This window comes from Chiroxiphia lanceolata, chromosome 24, assembly GCF_009829145.1.
Source record: "Chiroxiphia lanceolata isolate bChiLan1 chromosome 24, bChiLan1.pri, whole genome shotgun sequence".
Taxonomy (NCBI): Eukaryota; Metazoa; Chordata; class Aves; order Passeriformes; family Pipridae; genus Chiroxiphia; species Chiroxiphia lanceolata.
The window spans coordinates 5,782,633-5,801,754 of record NC_045660.1 but is presented as its reverse complement, the minus strand read 5'-3'; the positions used below and the strand labels follow the sequence as shown (position 1 = coordinate 5,801,754).

General features: G+C 49.6%; 1 protein-coding gene across 2 annotated transcripts in view; it reads left to right on the top strand.

The window, feature by feature from the left end:
- The window catches only part of CSMD2 (CUB and Sushi multiple domains 2), a 264,720-nt gene that overhangs the window by 58,774 nt on the left and 186,824 nt on the right, over nucleotides 1-19,122 (top strand). For both annotated transcript variants that reach the window (XM_032709961.1, XM_032709960.1), the window contains exons 5-6: nucleotides 7,085-7,279; nucleotides 13,393-13,600. In XM_032709961.1, the coding sequence (XP_032565852.1) occupies nucleotides 7,085-7,279; nucleotides 13,393-13,600 (403 nt within the window). The remainder of the gene's footprint in view (nucleotides 1-7,084; nucleotides 7,280-13,392; nucleotides 13,601-19,122) is intronic.

The window sequence follows — 19,122 nt, the reverse complement described above, 5'->3', positions numbered from 1 at the left end:
AAAAGGGCCCCTGATGTGCCCTGGCAGCTCAGCTCTTGGAATTCTGCTTTCCCTTTGGTGCCTGCAGTTGTCTCCTGGTGCTGGTGACCAGCCCAGCACTGCTCTCCTTGCCTTGTCTTTTGTGCAGGTCTCTGTTTCCCTTGGAATGCTTCACCTGAGCTCAGGGAGGGAGAGGGAGAGACAAGGAATGTAAACCCACCCTCTCCTCCCCAGGGAAGTTTTTTCAGGTTCCTCTGCAGCTGTTAAATGCCAGTTCAATGAAGCCTTTAAACACACACTTTAATCCATCCCTGCTAAGCAAAAACACTTCACCAGGTCCTGTAAATGAGGCTGGTGTTGGAGTGTTGTGGCTCTGCAGAGGCTGGAGCACGTGCAGGGAGATGAGAACATCCTCAAGGGCCTCCCTGATGAGGCTCCTGGAGCAGCAGAACATCCCAGGCTGGGATGGGGTTGAGGACGCCAATGGCTCTGGATGTGGTGGCATCTACCAGTGGGACCTTGTTCTCCAGGCCCAGCAAGAGATTTCTGTGGCCAGAGTTCAGGATCTTTTCCCAGGGGATGAAGGGGTAGGACAAGGGAATGGCCTTAAGCAGGAGGAGGACAGGGTTAGGTGGGACATTGGGAAGGAATTGTTGGCTGGGAGGGTGGTGAGGCCCTGGCACAGGTTGCCCAGAGAAGCTGTGGCTGCCCCTGGATCCCTGGAAGTGTCCAAGGCCAGGTTGGAGCAACCTGGGCTGGTGGAAGGGGTCCCTGCCCGTGGCAGGGGATGGGACAAGATGGGCTTTAAGGTCCCTTCCAACCTGAACCATCCTGGGAGTCTGTGGATGCCAAGGAGCAGAGCACTGAGTTGGGATGTCAGTGGCCTTTTCCAGCCCTAATTTTGGCTGCTGGGATGGCCCAGGGATCAATTCCATGTCTGGTTTTTTTAATCATACTTTTTCTGCCTTTCCCCTTTACCATGAGCTCAGCAATACCCAATGTGTGCCATCCCTGGCTGGGCACAGCATGCCAGGGGTGCTTTGGGTTGGGAGGGACCTTAAAGCTCATCCCATTCCAGAAGGGATGATCTTTTACTAGCCCAGGTTGGAATGAGATGATCTTTGAAGTCCCTTCCAACCCAAACCCCTCTGGAGTTCTGTGATCTGCAGCAGCTTCCTCTGCTGGGCTCAGCAAGTGATGACATTTATTTGAAAGTATAAATAACGAGTGGCATGAAGTCCCAGCTGCTGAGGATCCCTCCTCCCCACACCCTCATTTGTTTCTGTGTCTCCTCTGATCCTGCTGCTTCCATGCTCTGAATATTTTGCTATTTCTGTATTTTGTGATGACTAAATCAGATCTAAACTACTTGTCCCTCAGCCTGTCTGATAATGCTCTTGGAAGTTTGCACTGAAGTTGCTCTGAAGTAGCTGCAGCACATTCCAGAAAAGGGTAAATTGAAAACTGGAAATGGATTTCCAGAAAAAAAAAGAAAAAAAAAAAGGAGAAAAAAGCCCCAGAACTACCACCACAAAAAAGATGGATGAGGAACCATTTGGGTCTGTTATTATCCAAAAAGTAATGATCTGCCTGGTCTGTAGTTGAACAAAGAAATATTAGAGGGGAAAAAATAGTTCCCATTTAGCTTTATCTCTGGCTATACTGGAAACAAATCATGACATAAAAAAAGGATAAAGTGAAATGAAAAAGATAGCGTTTATTTCCTTTTGCTGTAGCACACTCTGGACAGTTATTGGGAAGATTAAAAGTCTTCTGAAGGAAAGCAGATTGTGCTAAAGCACTGGTGAAGGATGGTGGAGAGTCAGGAGAGGGTCCCCGTGGTCCTTGGCCCAAAAGTTATGGGTGAAGAGTGAAGGGAAAGGGTCTGGGTGGATCCCAGAGCTCACACCTTTCTTGGGGTGCCAAAGGTGCCCTGTCTGTGTCCCCCAAAGGGGTCTCAGGGAATTTTTAAAGCTGGGATGGAAATCTTAGGGATATTCTCCTTAAAAAATCTGCTTTTCCCCTGGGATTTCTAGGAAGAATATCCTTCTGCCCGGCATGGCTTTCCAGCACAGTCATGGAATCACTGGGGTTGGAAAAGCCCTCCCAGCCCATGGATCCCCCCTGTGCCCCATCCCCACCTTGTCCCCCAGCCCAGAGCACTCAGTGCCACATCCAGCCCTTCCTGGGACACCTCCAGGGCTGGGGACCCCAAACCTCCCTGGGCAGCCCCTGCCAAGGCCTGACCACCCTTTCCAGGCAGAAATTCCTCCTGATGTCCAAATCAGAGGATCCCTTTGGATGCCTTGACTTCCCCCCCTCCCCAGGAAAGGCAGGAAAATGCCAAGAAGGGTTAAAAAGACAGCAGAGTGGAGATGAATTTGGAAATGTGTGTTGCAGAGATGACTGAGCCAAGTAGTTTAGGTCAATGATTTTGTTATTTTGCTCGGTTTGTGCGGCGTCGTTTCATGGGATTTATGAATTATTGCTGCTGGAGGAGCTGCAGGGGGGGAGCTGGGAGGGCCTGCTCTGGCAGGGCTTGCTTGCTTTCCTTTCTCCTTTATTAGGAATGAAAATTAGTTGGGAATGAAGAGATATAATGCACAGCCTTCATATCATAAAAGTTGCACTCCTCGATAAGATTTCAAGGTTAGAACAACGATAGCGTGGAAATCTCTCTCTCCTCAACTCCCCTGGATAATTCAGGCAATAAAAAACACTTCTTTTAGCTCTGTAAACAGGGTAATAGACTGGAGAGCAGGAGCTGGATGGATTAAACAGTGGGGTTATTTTATATTCCGACAATACAAACAGAGAAAATGGAGCTGAGGATTAATTTGAATGGGAAGCGGGGCCGGGGCTGGGTTTGAGTTTGGTCTCAAATACTTGCAGCAGGTGAAGCAGCTGCAGGAAGAGAAGCATCTCTGCTCTTTTTCTCTCCCTTTTCTTTTCCTCCTGACAATCCAGGAGGCTCTGGGGGCTTGGGAGAGGCTGATGGGACCGGGCTGAGCTCGTCGTGGCGGTGGGAGCGTGGCCAGGGAAGCGTCGAGTCACATCTAATGACTCCAGAGCTGCTAATTAATTCCGAGTGAACTGGAACAGGGCTTGACGAGCACTGGGGGTTTTTGGAAGCTCCTGGCTTGGAAGGCTTGCAGAGGAGTGATCACTGGCAAGGGGAGGAGGAAGGTTGGGAGCAGAAAGAAATGAGGGTAAAAATGAAAGTCGGTGAACGGGACGAAGCTCCCGGTGCAGAGCGGCGGCTCTGGGAGCTCTGTGGCAGCTCAGGGGGTTGGAGGGTGGGAACTTCTCGAGGCTGTGGTTTCCTTTTCCAGTTTGTTGGGTTCATTTTCAACCCACTGAAACCTGTGAGTCACCTGTTGGATGGGGCTCCTCCAGGGAAAGGCATAAAAGCTGCGTGGGGAGATCTCGGGTGGCGCTGCCAGGGCAGAATCCCAGAGTCACAGGAGGGTTTGGGTGGGAAGGGCCCTCAAAGCTCCTCTATTCCAAGCCCAGTGGGCAGGGACACCTTCCAGCAGAACAGAGGGCGAGGGGGGAGTGCTTGGAGCACCTGCAGGTTCCAAAGGATGGGATAAAGGGGCTCGAACTGAAAGGCAGGAGAAAAACAACAAAAGCAGAGAGTTTGGAGCTCAGAAGGGGGAGCTCAGCTGGGCAGGGGTTGGGCTGGTGCCCTCCAGGTTTCTTTCTGACAAATAAGTGGGTTTGAAGGATTGATTGAAAGCTGCAGAAAGTGGGAGAGTTCCAGGTTTTGCTGGGTTTGTTCCTGACAGTTTTCCATGCCCTGACACTTGATGTTTCTTGCTGAAAAGGTGCCACTTCTGCATCAGAACCTCCTGCCTCCCATTCCCTGGTGTGACAGTCGTTCTCACCTCCTCCCCAGAGGTTCTGCTCTGGCTCTGGTCGTGTCTGTGCTGCCAATTAACACCAGGATTGTGGTTCCTCTCTGTGTCACCTTGGGCAGGGGGGTCCCCAGGGACAAATAACTCCTGGGAGAGTGACATTTGAGGGATGTTGAGGAGCCCTCCAGGTGCAACTGCAATAGAATAATCCTATTTCCTTTCCTCTGTCACAAAATAAGATAACGCTTTGGCAGCTGCTCAAATCAAGACAAATAAAATAAACTGCTCTAAATTCATCATGGGCAGAAACAGACTTAGCTACAAAATGACTAACAGGACCTCCTATTCATCTGTACAAATCTGCTCTGTGGCTGCATTCATTTCCATACAATCACTGGAAAATATTATGTTGATTGCTGGGAACAAAGCTTTTTATGGGGAGGGGGGGGAAAAAATCCATGCCACTAATCTACAGTGGAATTGGTAAATGGGTAAGACAAAGCTTTAATAATATTATTCTGTGCGACATCTGATGTAAATAATACAGTTCTATTAATCTCTGAGGCAATCAGAGAGTCTGGCTGTTAGAGGCAGCCAAGGATGAGCAATAATATTATCTCTGCTCAGGGATGTTGGAGTAGAATCACAAATCCAGGGCTGGCAAAGCAGGGGCTGCACCAGCTCAGGGAGTCACTCAGAGCTGAGCCAAGGGAACATTGGATGTCCTGGGGACTGGGCAGGGGGTTCCAAAGGCACACTGGATGTCCTGGAGAATGGGCAGGGAGTTCCAAGACTGGGCAGGGGATTCTAAAGGCACTTTGGATGTCCTGGAGACATCCCAGGGTGTTCCAAAGGCACACTGGATGTCCTGGAGACTGGGCAGGGGGTTCCAGAGGCACATTGGATGTCCTGGGGACATCCCAGGGGGTTCCAAGGGCACACTGGATGTGCTGGGGACTGGGCAAGGTGGTTTCAAGGCATATTTGATGTCCTGGGGACATCCCAGGGGGTTCCAGAGGCACACTGGATGTCCTGGAGACTGGGCAGGGGGTTCTAAAGGCACTTTGGATGTCTGGGGGACATCCCAGGGGGTTCCAAAGGCACATTGGATGTCCTGGAGAATGGGCAGGGGGTTCCAGAGGCACATTGGATGTCCTGGGGACTGGGCAGGGCGTTCCAAAGGCACATTGGGTGTCCTGGTGTTCCAAGGGCATCTCCAGGCCCTGCACCCTCCGAGCCCTCCTGGCACTGCTGGGGGATTTCTCAGGAAGGGACAGTGGAGCTGCTGAAGGTTCTGCAGCAGAAGTGTTGTTTGGAGCCACTGAGGGGGCTCAGCCTGGAGAAAAGGAGGCTCAGGGGGAACCTTGTCCCTCTTGAACTCCCTGGCAGGAGGGATCAGCCTCTTCTCCCAGGTGACAAGTGGCAGGAGATGGGCTCACGTTGTTCCAGGGGAGGCTTAAATTGGATATTAGGGAAGAATTCTTCACTGGAAGAGTTGTCAAGGGCAGGGGGGGAGTCACCAACACGTGGATGTGGCAGCTGAGGACGTGTGGTGAACGTGGTGGGGGTGCTGGGTTGAACTTGGGGGTCTTGGAGGTTTTGTCTTTACTGAATCTCTGATTCTCTGGAGCACCAACTCTGCGTCCTTTGGCTCTTCTCCCTCCCTCAGCAGGGGAAGGGACATTTCAGCAGGAGATGTTTGAGGGCTGAGCAAATTCCTCCTGCACACACCTGTCCCCAGCCCCTTGGGAAGCAGTTCTGCCCCTCCAGGAGGCAGAGATTTGGAGAGCTCCCTGTCTCCTGCAGGTGTGCACCGGTGGGTGTGGAAAAGAGCAATCCCTGCTCCTGCTTTCCTGCAGGAGCCCGGGGAGCACTGGAGGAGTTAATGCTGCCTCCCCCAAAAAAGCTCCCGTGTGCTCCCTCCTGGAGCCAGAGATTAGTGAAAGCAGCCAAATGAAGCAGAATTTTAATATGAGATCCTGGTTTTCAAGTCTGATTTTTAAGATACTGAGCAGGTCAGGGTTGTCTGATTCTTCACAGTTCATTAAGTGGAGAGCGGCTCGTGGTGGAGATTGACTTTTAAAAATGATAGATTTTTATTTATAGCATAAAGTTCTAGTCATTAATTTTAAAGGACGGAAACATAAAAGCAGGAATGGGTTCATTTAAAAAAAAAAAAAAAAGTGACATTGGTATTTTAATTAAATTGGGGGTTTGAGTATCATTACAGCAAATGAAACATTAGTTCTGTGCTGGTTTTCCAGCCATCTGACGTGTTCCAGAGCATCCCAAAAACCTCCATGGTTGGGAATATATAAATTAGGTATATATATTAGGGGTGTGTATATATATATTAGGTAGAAATATATATAATATATATAAAATATATTATATATATATATATAAATTAGGTATATATATTAGGGGTGTGTATATATATATTAGGTAGAAATATATATAATATATACATAATATATAATATATATATAAATTAGGTATATATGTTAGGTGTCTGTATATATACATTAGGTAGAAATATATATATAATATATATAATATATATATAAAAATTAGGTATATATATTAGGTGTCTGTATATATACATTAGGTAGAAATATATATAATATATATAAATGTATAATATATATATAAATTAAGTATATATATTAGGTGTGTATATATATACACATTAGGTAGAAATATAATATATATAAATATATATTATATATATATAAAAATTAGGTATATATATTAGGTGTCTGTATATATACATTAGGTAGAAATATATGTAATATATACATAATATATAATATATATATAAATTAGGTATATATATTAGGTGTCTGTATATATACATTAGGTAGAAATATAATATATATAAATATATATTTTATATATATATATATATAAATTAGGTATATATATTAGAGGTGTGTGTGTATATATATTAGGTAGAAATATATATATTATATATAAATATATATAATATATATAAATAAAATATATAAATATATATAATATTGTATTATAACATACATATGATATTAGGCAGCAATAATATTTAATGTTGACTCTGAGTGGTCTAATGAATTCTGGAGCAACCCAACAGGTAAGTTTAGTGCTTATTTAGCTCGGTTGCTTTATTTGAAGTGATGCATTTCCCTGGAGACCCCCCCTCCCCTGTGGGCAATGCCCCTGGCAGAGGTGGCACTGCCCTGTCCCTAACCAGGAGCCCCTTTCTTTGGCAGCTCTGCCCAGCCACACGTGTGGGAATCCGGGAAGGCTCCAGAACGGGATCCAACAGGGGACAACCTTCAGCATCGGGGACAGAGTGAGGTACAGCTGCAATCCAGGCTTTTTCTTGGAAGGCCATGCCCTGCTGACGTGCCAGGCCAGCTCAGAGAACTCTGCCTCCTGGGACTTCCCTCTCCCCGTCTGCAGAGGTACCGGGATCCCCTCCACCCCTTGGGAAAACGGGATTTTGGGAGCTCTCTGGGGGTTTAAAAGGCTTGAAAACTGAGCGTGATGTGGGCAGTGCTGAGGTTCCTTTTTGCTGGATTTTGGTGGGGTGAGGGATTGGAAGGTCACGAAGGAAATGCTGCCCAGCTGCTTTAACTGAAATTTCTTTGGATAAAGTGGGGGGAAAAAAAAAACCCAAACAACTTTATGAAGGTGTGAAGTGACAGGACAAGGGGAAGTGGCTTTAAAATGGAAGTGAGTAAGTTTGGATTAGTTATTAGGGTGAAATCCTTCCCTGGGAGGGTCAGGAGGCCCTGGCACAGGTTGCCCAGAGAAGCTGTGGCTGCCCCAGGATCCCTGGAAGTGTCCAAGGGCAGTTTGGAGCAACCTGGGCTGGTGGGAGATGTTCCTGCCCATGGCAGGGGGTGGCACTGGATGGGCTTTAAGGTCCCTTCCAGCCCAAACCCTTCTGGGATTCTGTGACTGTCCATAAGACCCAACACCCACCCAGGACCAGGGAGGTTTTCCAGATCAAACCCTGGATTTCCTGCCTGGATTTCCTGCTCTCTGTTGGATTTTTCTCGTGGCCCATTCCCTGGTGGTTGTGGGGCTTTGCTGTGGGTTGGGGGCAGTGGGGCTGAGAGGTAAAACCCGACCTTCCCTTGGAAAATCCTCCCTTTTCCCTGCAAGTTTGGGGCAGGGAAACTTAAATCCCTCTCTCAGTGCAGGGAGTGTGTTGCTAATTCGAGTCCCACGAGGGACTGGAGAGTCTGTAAATACACAAGTGCCTGTGTTGTTCTACCAAAAACATTTGCTGCTGCTTTTGAAGTCCTTTTCCCCTCGATTCCTTGTGTACTTCAGCAGAGCATCTTCTATTGATTCTCTTTATTGACTCTGCCTGTGCAATCAATCAGCACTTCTAAGCTGCAGCAGTAAATCTGGAATTTAAAGTGAGCAAATATGGTTTGCTTGGGATGTTTTCAATGCTTGCCTGGGTTGGTTACACAGAGCTAAGAGGGGTATTAATGCTGCTCTAGTGGGTTTTTTTGGTGCACTCACCTGCTGGTTTGGGGCCAAGGGCATTCAGAGCATTGGAGGGGGGGGTTCAAACAGCCAAAGTGTTGCTGGAAGGGAAGGGAGGGAGGTTCAACTCCTCCATCAGTGCTCTGGAAATGGCTCTGCTGGCAAGGGCTGGTTCCTGGAGCAGCCACTTCTTTTCCAACACTCTTGGTCCTGATCCTGCCAGGCTTTGCCTCGGAGCTTTTACACTAAGTATTTTTTTGGGAGGCAGGAACCAGAAATATTCCCATTTTTGTAGCAGTTATATCTCCTTCCAGGGAAGTAGAAAAGCAGCAGAGACAGCCTGCAAATTGACTTGCTGGACTGGAAACCCTGCTGCCCTCCTTCCACCCTCGGGAGGCTCCCAGGAGCCAGACAGTTGTGCTTGGCTGATAAACTGGTGATACAGGCTCTGGTTGTTGCAAGGGGCAAAAGGATTTGCATTCTGACAAACAGGTTTACACCTTCTTCTGCTGGGAACAGAATGTTTTCAAAGCTGCTGCCTGAAGGAGAGTAAATATATATATATATATATATATATATATATATCCTTGAGAGCAAAAAGATCTTAGTGGCCTGTATGGCTTATAATAATTTCTGTTAATATTGGTTTGTGGGTCATTGTCACCTGAGAGTTTGTTGAATGTTTGTAGGTATTATTTTTTTAATCTGAGCTCAGATTAAAAAAAGTGCTCTCTGGGTGAGCAGGGGGTAAAACCTGGGAGCTGCTGCCTTGGGAATAATTTGTCTGATGCCACTGTAAAGGACATTGTTGGGTTGAGGACTCTTCCCTCCGGGATGACTCCAGAGGTGGGACAGAGGGGCAGGATTGGACCCCACAGTGCTCTTTGCTCTGTTTTTGTCCCCTGCTGTGGAACATTCTTGTCTCTACATTGGGATCTTTGTCTCTGTTCTGGTCTTGATGCTTTGAAAGGATTGAAGATGCACAAAAATTCCTGGTGGAAAAGAACTACCACTAGTGAGGGTTTGTGAGAGGAAGTGCTGGGCCAGGAGGGTGCTGAGGGAGTGCTGGGGCTCAGGGAGGAGTTCTCTGTACTCCCTTGGCCCAGCTCAGTCTGGGATTGCTGGTGTTCTTATAAAGGACAAGTGTGATCCCAAAGAGGAGAAAATCAGAGGGAATTCCAGGTGGGTTGGAGAGAGGCTGGTGCTGCAGCTGGGTTTGGGAAGCACAGTTGGATCCAAACTGATCCCTGAGGGAACAGCCCTGACCTGGGCCAGCAAACCCCAAATAACAGCAAAATGCTGCTTGGGAAGCACCAAGAGATGATCCCAAAACACCTGAACGTGCTGTAAAGCTCCTCCATCCGTGCAGGGAGAGAAGCCTTGCCCAGATTGTTTGCTGAGTTTGAGTAGAACTGATGGGTTTATGGTTCTGGGAGTAAAAACTCAGGCAGGCAGGGGAAGAGTTGGGAACATTTGTGAAGCTCCATTTTAAGCATATCAAATATGCATAATCTCATTAAAAGTGGTCTGTTCTTACTATAACTCAAGCAGCTGCTTAGGCTGTGCTGTGCCCAAAATAATTGAAGGGCTGTTCCAGAAGATTTTAGAAGATTTGTAGGATATGTTTGAGCAATAACAACCTCTACAAACTGAGGGAGTGTGTGTGTGTGTTTAGAGGTGGATGGAAAGGGAATGTGTTTTCCCTTAAATACCTTTTGCAGTGAAGTTTTTTTTCAAGGGATTTGAATTAAAAAGTCCCCTTTTAATAATAATAATAATAGTAGTTATAAAAAAGCCAACCCCCCACCGTGCCTTAGGCTGGATCTTCAGCTACTGCAAGTTTGCACAGTCCAATAAAACAAATTTAGTCTCCTTGTTTAAGAACTCGAATCCAGAACTGAGTCAAAATTCTTTAGCATCTTCCCCATCCCCTCCTGTGCTCCTTCCAGTACAAGGAGATGGTTTGAAATCAGCCCTTTATTCTTTTTGCATGGAGCTTTAGAAGTCTCACTGTGAATCCTGTGCACGAGGCATCGAGTTTTGAAGGATTTTTTGGGGGGGCTTGGAGTAGATGAGAGACTTTCCAGCCTGAATTTATTGGTGATTTGAACTGCACCCCAGTGTCTGTGAATAACTTCAGTTCACTGGCAGCACAGCAATTAGAAACTCTGAGAGGTGGAATAGAAGAGGGAGGGCTGGGGGTGCTCAGCCTGGAGAAGAGAAGGCTTTGGGGAGACCTCAGAGCCCCTTCCAGTGCTTAAAGGGGCTCCAGGAGAGCTGGAGAGGGACTGGGGACAAGGGTTGGAGTGACAGGACAATGGGGAATGGCTTTCCACTGCCAGAGGGCAGGGAGAGATGGGATATTGGGAAGGAATTGTTGGCTGGGAGGGTGGGGAGGCCCTGGCACAGGTTGCCCAGAAAAGCTGTGGCTGCCCCTGGATCCCTGGAATTGTCCAAGGCCAGGTTGGAGCAACCTCTCCAGTTCCTCCTGCTCTCCTCTCCAGTTCCTCCTGCTCTCCTCTCCAGTTCCTCCTGCTCTCCTCTCCAGTTCCTCCTGATCTCCAGTTCCCCTGCTCTCCTCTCCAGTTCCCCTTCTCCTCTCCAGTTCCCCTGCTCTCTTTTCCAGTTCCTCCTGCTCTGCCCCCCAGTTCCTCCTGCTCTCCTCCCCAGTTCCTCCTGTTCTCCTCCCCAGTTCCTCCTGATCTCCTCCCCAGTTCCTCCTGATCTCCTCCCCAGTTCCTCCTGCTCTCCTCCCCAGTTCCTCGTGCTCTCCAGTTCCTCCTGCTCTCCAGTTCCTCCTGCTCTCCCCCCCCAGTTCCTCCTGTTCTCCTCCCCAGTTCCTCCTGTTCTCCTCCCCAGTTCCTCCTGTTCTCCTCCCCAGTTCTCCTGCTCTCCTCTTCAGTTCCCCTGCTCTCCTCTCCAGTTCCTCCTGCTCTCCCCCCCAGTTCCTCCTGTTCTCCTTCCCAGTTCCTCCCGCTCTCCTCTCCAGTTCCTCCTGTTCTCCTCCCCAGTTCCTCCCGCTCTCCTCTCCAGTTCCTCCTGCTCTCCTTTCCAGTTCCTCCTGCTCTCCTTTCCAGTTCCTCCTGCTCTCCTTTCCAGTTCCTCCTGCTCTCCTTTCCAGTTCCTCCTGCTCTCCTTTCCAGTTCCTCCTGCTCTCCTTTCCAGTTCCTCCTGCTCTCCTTTCCAGTTCCTCCTGCTCTCCTTTCCAGTTCCTCCTGCTCTCCTCTCCAATGCCTCCTGCTCTCCTCTCCAGTTCCTCCTGATCTCCAGTTCCTCCTGCTCTCCTCTCCAGTTCCCCTGCTCTCTTCTCCAATTCCTCTTGCTCTCCAGTTCCTCCTGTTCTCCTCCCCAGTTCCTTCTCCTCTCCTCTCCTCCCCAGTGCCTGCTGCTCCCCCCGTGCCTGGCACTGGCACGGCAGATGGGCTGCGAGGAGGGGGCTGGCACAGCCCGTGTGTGCCACGCTCTGTCTTTCAAGTTTCATTAGTTGGAGGCTGCTCAAGATCCAGCTCTGCTGGCAGCTCCTGCTGATGGCACAGGACAGCAGCTCCTGTGAAGGTCTGAGGATCCTCCCTGAGCAGCCCCGTGGGACAGCCCTGCCCTTCCTGGCCCGCTGTGTTTAACACGTGTTCTCAGCTCTGTTAAACTGCAGCTTGGGAGGCTTCTGCTTAAAATAGCCTGTAATGGAAATCAGTGTTTGTCATGTAAAGCCTCGAGCTCCTTGACTAAAGCATCTGAGATGCAGCTCTGCTACACGTTGTAAAGTTAACAGGCTTTGCTTTGTGCTGCTCCAAATAATGCTGAGCTGATGCTGGGAGCTGCCCTGTGCTCCTCCACTTAATTCCTCCTTCCCTTTTACCTTCCAGACTATGTTCTCTTTAGATCCTCCTCCTTGCTCTGATACCTCCTCAGTTGCTCTGATACCTCCTCAAAAAATTCAGGCTGTAAAAAAGGAGAGGACCTGTAGCAGGAGATGCAGTGCAGGAGCAGGGATTGTCACTGCTGGATTTCTGGATGAGGGGTTTAAGGTTTTACCACATAAATTTCCTTAAGGAATCAGAGCAAGCAAAGACATGTAAGGCAGGTGTGTGGGATGCTCCAATCCTTTTACTGTCAGATTTCTGTGAAATGCAGTGTTTGTGCTCTCAAGTCCTGTTGTCCCAACCCCTGGGGGTGGTTCTCTGGCTCAGGAAGGTGCTGAGATCTGTGTGAGCTGGAAACCAACCCCTCCCCACGTGTCTGAAACCCTTCCCAGCCACTGAATTCCTGGGGGTTTGTCCTTCTGCTGGACTGGCTACAGGCAAGGGAGGAAAGTTGCAGGAAAAACCTCCGAGGATCCTAATCAGGGATAAGGGATGGTTGGACATCAGGAGGGATTTCTCCAGGGAAAGGGTGGTCAGGAATTGGAACTGCCCAGGGGGGTTTGGAGTCCCCATCCCTGGAGGTGTCCCAGGAAGGGGCACAGGGTGTATCCATGGGCTGGGAGGGCTTTTCCAGCCTCAGTGCTCTGGGCTTGGGCACAGGGTGGGGATGGGGCACAGGGTGGGGATGGGGCACAAGGTGGATCCATGGGCTGGGAGGGCTTTTCCAGCCTCGGTGACTCTGGGATGGAACAGAAAATTCCTGGGCAAGAACAAATGGGGGAAATGGTGTCCTGAGAGGAGGATGTGCCATTCTCCTGGGAGAACAGGCCCCCAGGAGAGGGGGGAGCAGCTCTGTCCCTTGGGGGGGTTTAAAATGGGAATAAAGCAAATATATGGTGGGGAAGGAGCTGGGATGTGCCAGGAAAACCTGGCTGGGCCTGGAGGATCCCCCAGGATGGGGGCTCAAAACACACCTGGGCAACCCCAGCCCTACAACGACTTCATCACTGTGTGGTGGGTCCAGCCCAGCTTTGGGGGGCTCCTGGAGCCATTCCAGGGGCTCCATCTGGGAAAGGTGCCCTTGGCTTTTCCATGGGAACTGGGATCTCCGATGGAGACGGGCTCAGCTCTGCTGCAGTCGCTTGGCTTTGAACTGGGGCTGGGTTTTTGTTGCCCTGGGGGTTCCCAGCCCTGACCACTCTGTCCTGTTGCAGCTGATGATGCCTGTGGGGGGACCCTGCGGGGCCAGAGCGGGATCATCTCCAGCCCCCATTTCCCTTTGGAATACGGCAACAACGCCGACTGCACCTGGACTATCCTGGCCGAGCCCGGGGACACCATTGCTCTGGTTTTCATGGATTTCCAGCTGGAAGATGGATATGATGTTCTGGAAGTGGCTGGGACAGAGGGATCCTCGCTCTGGTAGGTGACTCCTGGCCTTTCTCCCTCCCGTGGGGTTGTTGTGTGGGCACAGAGGGAAGGGGTTGTGCCTGGAGGAGGGCAATTCCCAGTTATTATTATTATTATATTATTATAATGACCCCCCCTGGGGTGCTCTTGATTTGCTTGGTGAACTTTGTAGTGACTGTTGGCTCCTTTAAATCCTGTTCTCTGCAAGGAGGTTTCGTGGCAGAGTTAAAACCCAACCAACCCAAACACCCAGCACGTGGAAAACCCCCTCAAACCTTGTGATGTTCAAGCCTTGCTTTTGCTGCATTTTTTTTCTGATTGCTGCTAAATCTGCTGCTTTACTGCTAATGAATTTATGGCAATATCACCACATCAGTTTGTCCCTTTGATGGGAGGCTTTGGATGGAATTCCAGTCCCCCTCTCATCCCAGGGGTTGGGCGAGCTGTGCTCTCAGAAATATTGCTTTTATTCAGAATAAAGTTCATGGGGATGTTTCCCAATATACAAGAGCTACCCCAGTCAGCAGGGCCATGAGGCTGGGAGGGAGAAGGAATTGCAGGAAGAATTTGGGAAGGAATTGCAGGAGGAATTTGGGAAGGAATTGCAGGAGGAATTTGGGAAGGAATTGCAGGAGGAGTTTGGGAAGGAATTGCAGGAGGAATTGGGCGTGTTCCTGGTGTTGTTTTTATGGCAAAGGACAACTGTGTTGACCCAAACACAGTGATCAGCTCAGCAAATGGTTAAAAGCCCTGACCAGCAGCAAGTGGAAGGTCTGGGATGTTTGATCCCTTCCCTGGAAGGGAAGAATTAAGTGTTTGCAATATTGAAGCATTGCCTGGGATTATCAGCGGGAAGGGAAATTGTGATTATTTATGAGGGTTCTGTCACAAATCCTGTTCACTGGAGTAATTTCCACTTGCTGGCAGTTTTGGGGGAAGGGGATTTGAATGTTGAGGAGGGATTGATGTCAGAGAAGTTGCCATTTCCCTTGGACCAATTGTTTACCATTCCCAGGACTCTTTGGAAAATGAGATGTTGCTGTTTCATGAAATAAAAAAAAAAGCCACCCTGGTTTGATTAGATGCTAAAAACTGTTAGTTTTTAGCCATTCTGGGCTGCAGTGAGGATCAGTCACCTGTGGGGTGTGGGAAAAGATGGATGGAGCTGGTTAAGAAACATTATTCAAGCCTGGAGGTGTTGCCAGTGCAAGGCTGTGTCTTGTCACATCAAAAAAGCAAACAAAGCCTGTCAGAGTGAGCCTGCTGGGAAAAAAAAAAAAATAAAATAAATTAATAAACCACCCCCAAGTGCAGCAGGGAAGAACTTTTTTTTTCTTATAAAAATGGCCCAGCAAATGGAACCCTGAGTGAAACTCAGCCCATCCCCACCAGCCCTTCCACCCAGGGCTGGGGGGGAAGAAGGAGCTGCCTTTTGGGGTCCATCTCTCATTTTTATGGTGCCCCAGGGGTGACATAAACCCACCAGTCCAATCCACTGAACGTTCCTGAAGGAAACTTGGCGGTCCCACAAGCGGAATTACGGAGAGCCCGATTTGGAATCTCATTTTTCAGAGCCTGATAATTAAATCCAGATGACTCATTTTTCAATAATTTCTTTTTTGCCCTTAGGGGGGAAAAAAAAAAAACACCAAACCAAAAACCTGGCACTGCTATCTCCTCTTTAAACATGTTGATATGATTCAGCATGAAAATAGAGCTGAAACCCTTTTTTTTTTTCCTCCCCCCCCTTCTGTCTATGAAAACCTGGTTTTAATTATTGGTAATATGGCAGATAGACTTGCAGCCAAATCACCCCCCCCCCTGTTGAAGTATCTCCCAGCTAAATATTTCATTTCCTAAGCATTATGAGCAGTTTTAGTCGTGTCCGGAGCTGTGCACAAATAAACAGAATTAAATTTCATCTGGGGGATAATTCCTATGTATTTCCAAGCTATGGAATGTGATCTAATGGTGGTATTTATGAGACCATTAACTCAGCACTTCGAGTAACCTTGACTTGACCTGCACTTATAAAAATCTGCATTATTATTATTATTCATCCTCCCCTCTTTAAAAATGGATGTTTTGTGGGTTTTTTATGAGCCAGGTTGATTTAAGTGCCTTCAGTGCCACGGGTTGATCCCCCCTCCCTGGAGAATCCTCATGTGAGCCTCACTGGCTCCCCAACCTGTTGGATGTGAATCCTGCAATGAGCATTCCAAGGGGAAGGAGGTGGCAGGTCTGAGCAGAGCAGTGGAGGCTGATGGGGCTGCTCGAGCCATATTAATAAAATAACACATTTACAGCTCTTTTAACTGCTCTCACAGCTTCTGTCAGGGGGCTTTGGGTCTGGACTGCCTTGACAGGTGAGAAAGAAAATTCTGCTGCTGAGGGGAGAGAACAGGAGGGGGAGGAAGGAGCAGGGTGAGGATGAGCCTGTCAGGTTGGGAAGGGCCAGGAGGGGGGGCCAGGCTGGAAGGAAAATTTGGAAGGATGGCAGGAGCTGCCCTGTCCTCCTTTGGGGTTTGACCATCCCAGTCCCCATCCTGGATGGGGTCCTCATCCTGACCATCCCTGGATGAGTTTTAAGGTCCCTTCCACCCAGCCCAGTGTGGGATCCTCTCACATCCTCAGATTCTTTATTATCTTCAAGACTCGGGGTTCTCTTCCCTGTCACTGTGTCCTGGCTGAGAGATCTGAAAGGATCAAGGACATTTTTCCCCTCTAAACACGTGCAAAAGGAGAAAATCCCCCAAAAAGCAGCTTGGGCTGGAGGCCTGAGCTGTGCCCAGCTTTGTGCCAGCTCAGCTCAGAGCTTGGCAAATCCCTCAGGAATATCTGCCCTTTAGGGCTGCTTGGGGCACCTCCCTGAAGCTCCCCTCCCTGCTTAATGCCAAAATATTTCAAACTGAGCCCCTAAACCATCCCCAGCTGCTGTTTGAGGATGTGCAGCCCCCCCAGGCTGGTCCTGGTGGCACTGATCCTGCCCTGGGGCACTGATCCTGCCCTGGGGCACATGTGTGCCAGCCTCCTCTGCCCTCAGGGGCTGCTCTGAAGCTTTGGGGAGGTTTGACTTGGTTTAAAACACTGCCTTTGATCTCCTGCTTGTTTTCCTGTGAGCCCTGAGATCAGTTGCTGGGGGATGGCTGGGGTGATGGGATGGAAAATTCCCTTGGGGGTGGCAGGAATCTGAGTCCTGCAGCTCAGCAGGGGTGGCTGCAGCTCTGGGTCCCACCTGATCCCTCTGTCCTTCCTGATCCCTGTGTCCCACCTGACCCCTGTGTCCCACCTGGATCCCTGTGTCCCTCCTGATCCCCGTGTCCCACCTGATCCCTGCATCCCACCTGGATCCCTGTGTCCCTCCTGATCCCTGTGTCCCACCTGATCCCTGCATCCCACCTGGATCCCTGCATCCCACCTGGATCCCTGTGTCCCTCCTGATCCCTCTGTCCCACCTGGATCCCTGTGTCCCTCCTGATCCCTGTGTCCCTCCTGGATCCTGTGTCCTTCCTGATCCTTGTGTCCCACCTGACCCCTGTGTCCCACCTGGATCTCCGTGTCCCACCTGATCCCTGTGTCCCTCCTGATCCCTGTGTCCTACCTGGATCCCTCTCCCATCTGGTCTCTCTGTCCCACCTGGATCCCTCTGTCCCTCCTGATCCCTGTGTCCCACCTGACCCCTCTCCCACCTGGATCCCTGTGTCCCACCTGGATCTCTCTGTTCCTCCTGAGCCCTGCATCCCTCCTGACCCCTCTCCCACCTGGATCCCCGTGTCCCACCTGCCCCCTGTGTCCCACCTGGATCCCTCTGTCCCACCTGGATCCCTGTGTCCCTCCTGGATCCCTGTGTCCCTCCTGGATCCTGTGTCCTTCCTGGATCCTGTGTCCTTCCTGATCTCTGTGTCCCTCCTGATCCCTGTGTTCCTCCTGTTCCCTCTCCCATCTGATCCCTGTGTCCCACCTGGATCCCTCTGTCCCACCTGAATCCCTGCATCCCTCCTGACCCCTCTCCCACCTGGATCCCTGTGTCCCACCTGATCCCTGTGTCCCACCTGGATCCCTCTCCCACCTGGATCCCTGTGTCCCTCCTGACCCCTCTCCCACCTCCACAGGGATGTGTCCCCTCAAGGATTGGTGTGATCAGGGCTGTGCTGGGCAGCCCTTGCTTGGCTCAGAGTGACTTTAGGGGAGGTTTTGCTTTGCTCTGGGTTCCCTTTGTGCAGTTTAAACAGTGACAATGTGGTTTTGTGTCTGCTGCACTTGTGCCTGTCAGGTGCTGAGATCTCCTCCAGCTCGTCTGGGCTCTGTGTCTCATCTCAGACACAATAATGTTGCTGTTGCCAGCCGAGGTGGTGCTGCAGGAAATGACTAATAATCCAATTTTCGGTGTGTTTACAGCCATTCACTCAGCTCAGGTGTGTGTTTTTCTGGGTATAACCAGGTGGTTCAGCAGGGAAGGTTCTTCCAGCCCATTCCACTGTAGCTGGAGGTAAAAGGTGTTTGTGCAGAGCCAAATTTCCTCCAGGGCAGAGAATTTCAAGTGCCTGGGAAAGCAGTTTGATGTTTGCCATAGAAAGTTTGTTTTGTGCTGCTGGGTTGGAGAACAGGAGGGAGGGAGGGGAGGCAGTGCCAGCTCCTGCCTGCCCTGCTGAGCCAGGTGAGCAGCTGCCACAACCTCCTCCCCCAGAACAGCATTTGGCTGTTTTGTTCCACCAGTGAAAGCATTTTAGAAGCCTCTGCTCCTGCCAAATAAACGAGTTCCATGAGCTCAGACTAACGAGCTCCTGCTCTGCCTGCCCAGGACAGAGTTTGGCTGGAGAGTTTGGAAGGTTCCTGAGATGTTTCTAATTCTGAGATGTGGATGGTTTCTTTAATAATGAGGCTTTTCAGATCTTTTAACAGCTCATGTTGTGTTTTGCAAGTGCCAGTGGTGGATGATGAGGATCCAGGTTGGTGGGAGGGACTGGGATTTCAGCTGGGAAGGTGCTGCTGTCGTGGGATTCAGATCAAAAATACTCAGAGCCTCTTTGGGTTGTGTGTTTTGGGGGGTTGCATCATCTCTCACATTATCCCAACTGCCCTCCCACTCTCTGAGTCTTCCCTCGTCATTCCCCCCTGGGAACCATCTCTTTTTCCCTTGATTTGGTGTTAATAATCCCATATTGAGGGAATGAAGTGGAGCTGCCAAATCCATGGAGTTCATTCCTGTCTGGATTCAGTTCCTCCCCTTCAGTGTCTCACCTCCATTTTGCCTTTCCAGCCTTGTGTTTTCCTCCCTTGCACAAATACTTTTTGTTCCTCCCCCTGAGGACTATTTTTCCACTTAATTTGTGTGGAATTCAGTTTAACTTTGTCCCCAGATTTCCTGGATAAAGGAGTCTGTCCTGACATGTCCATGTGCATTATTTTGCATTATTTCTCTAGCCAGATGTGAAAGCCTCTTGCTCTGCCCCAGAGGTGCTTTGTGCAGATATTGAGCAATGAGTGAAAACAAAAAGCAGCAGGGACCAGGGTGAGAACTGAGGAACCTTTGC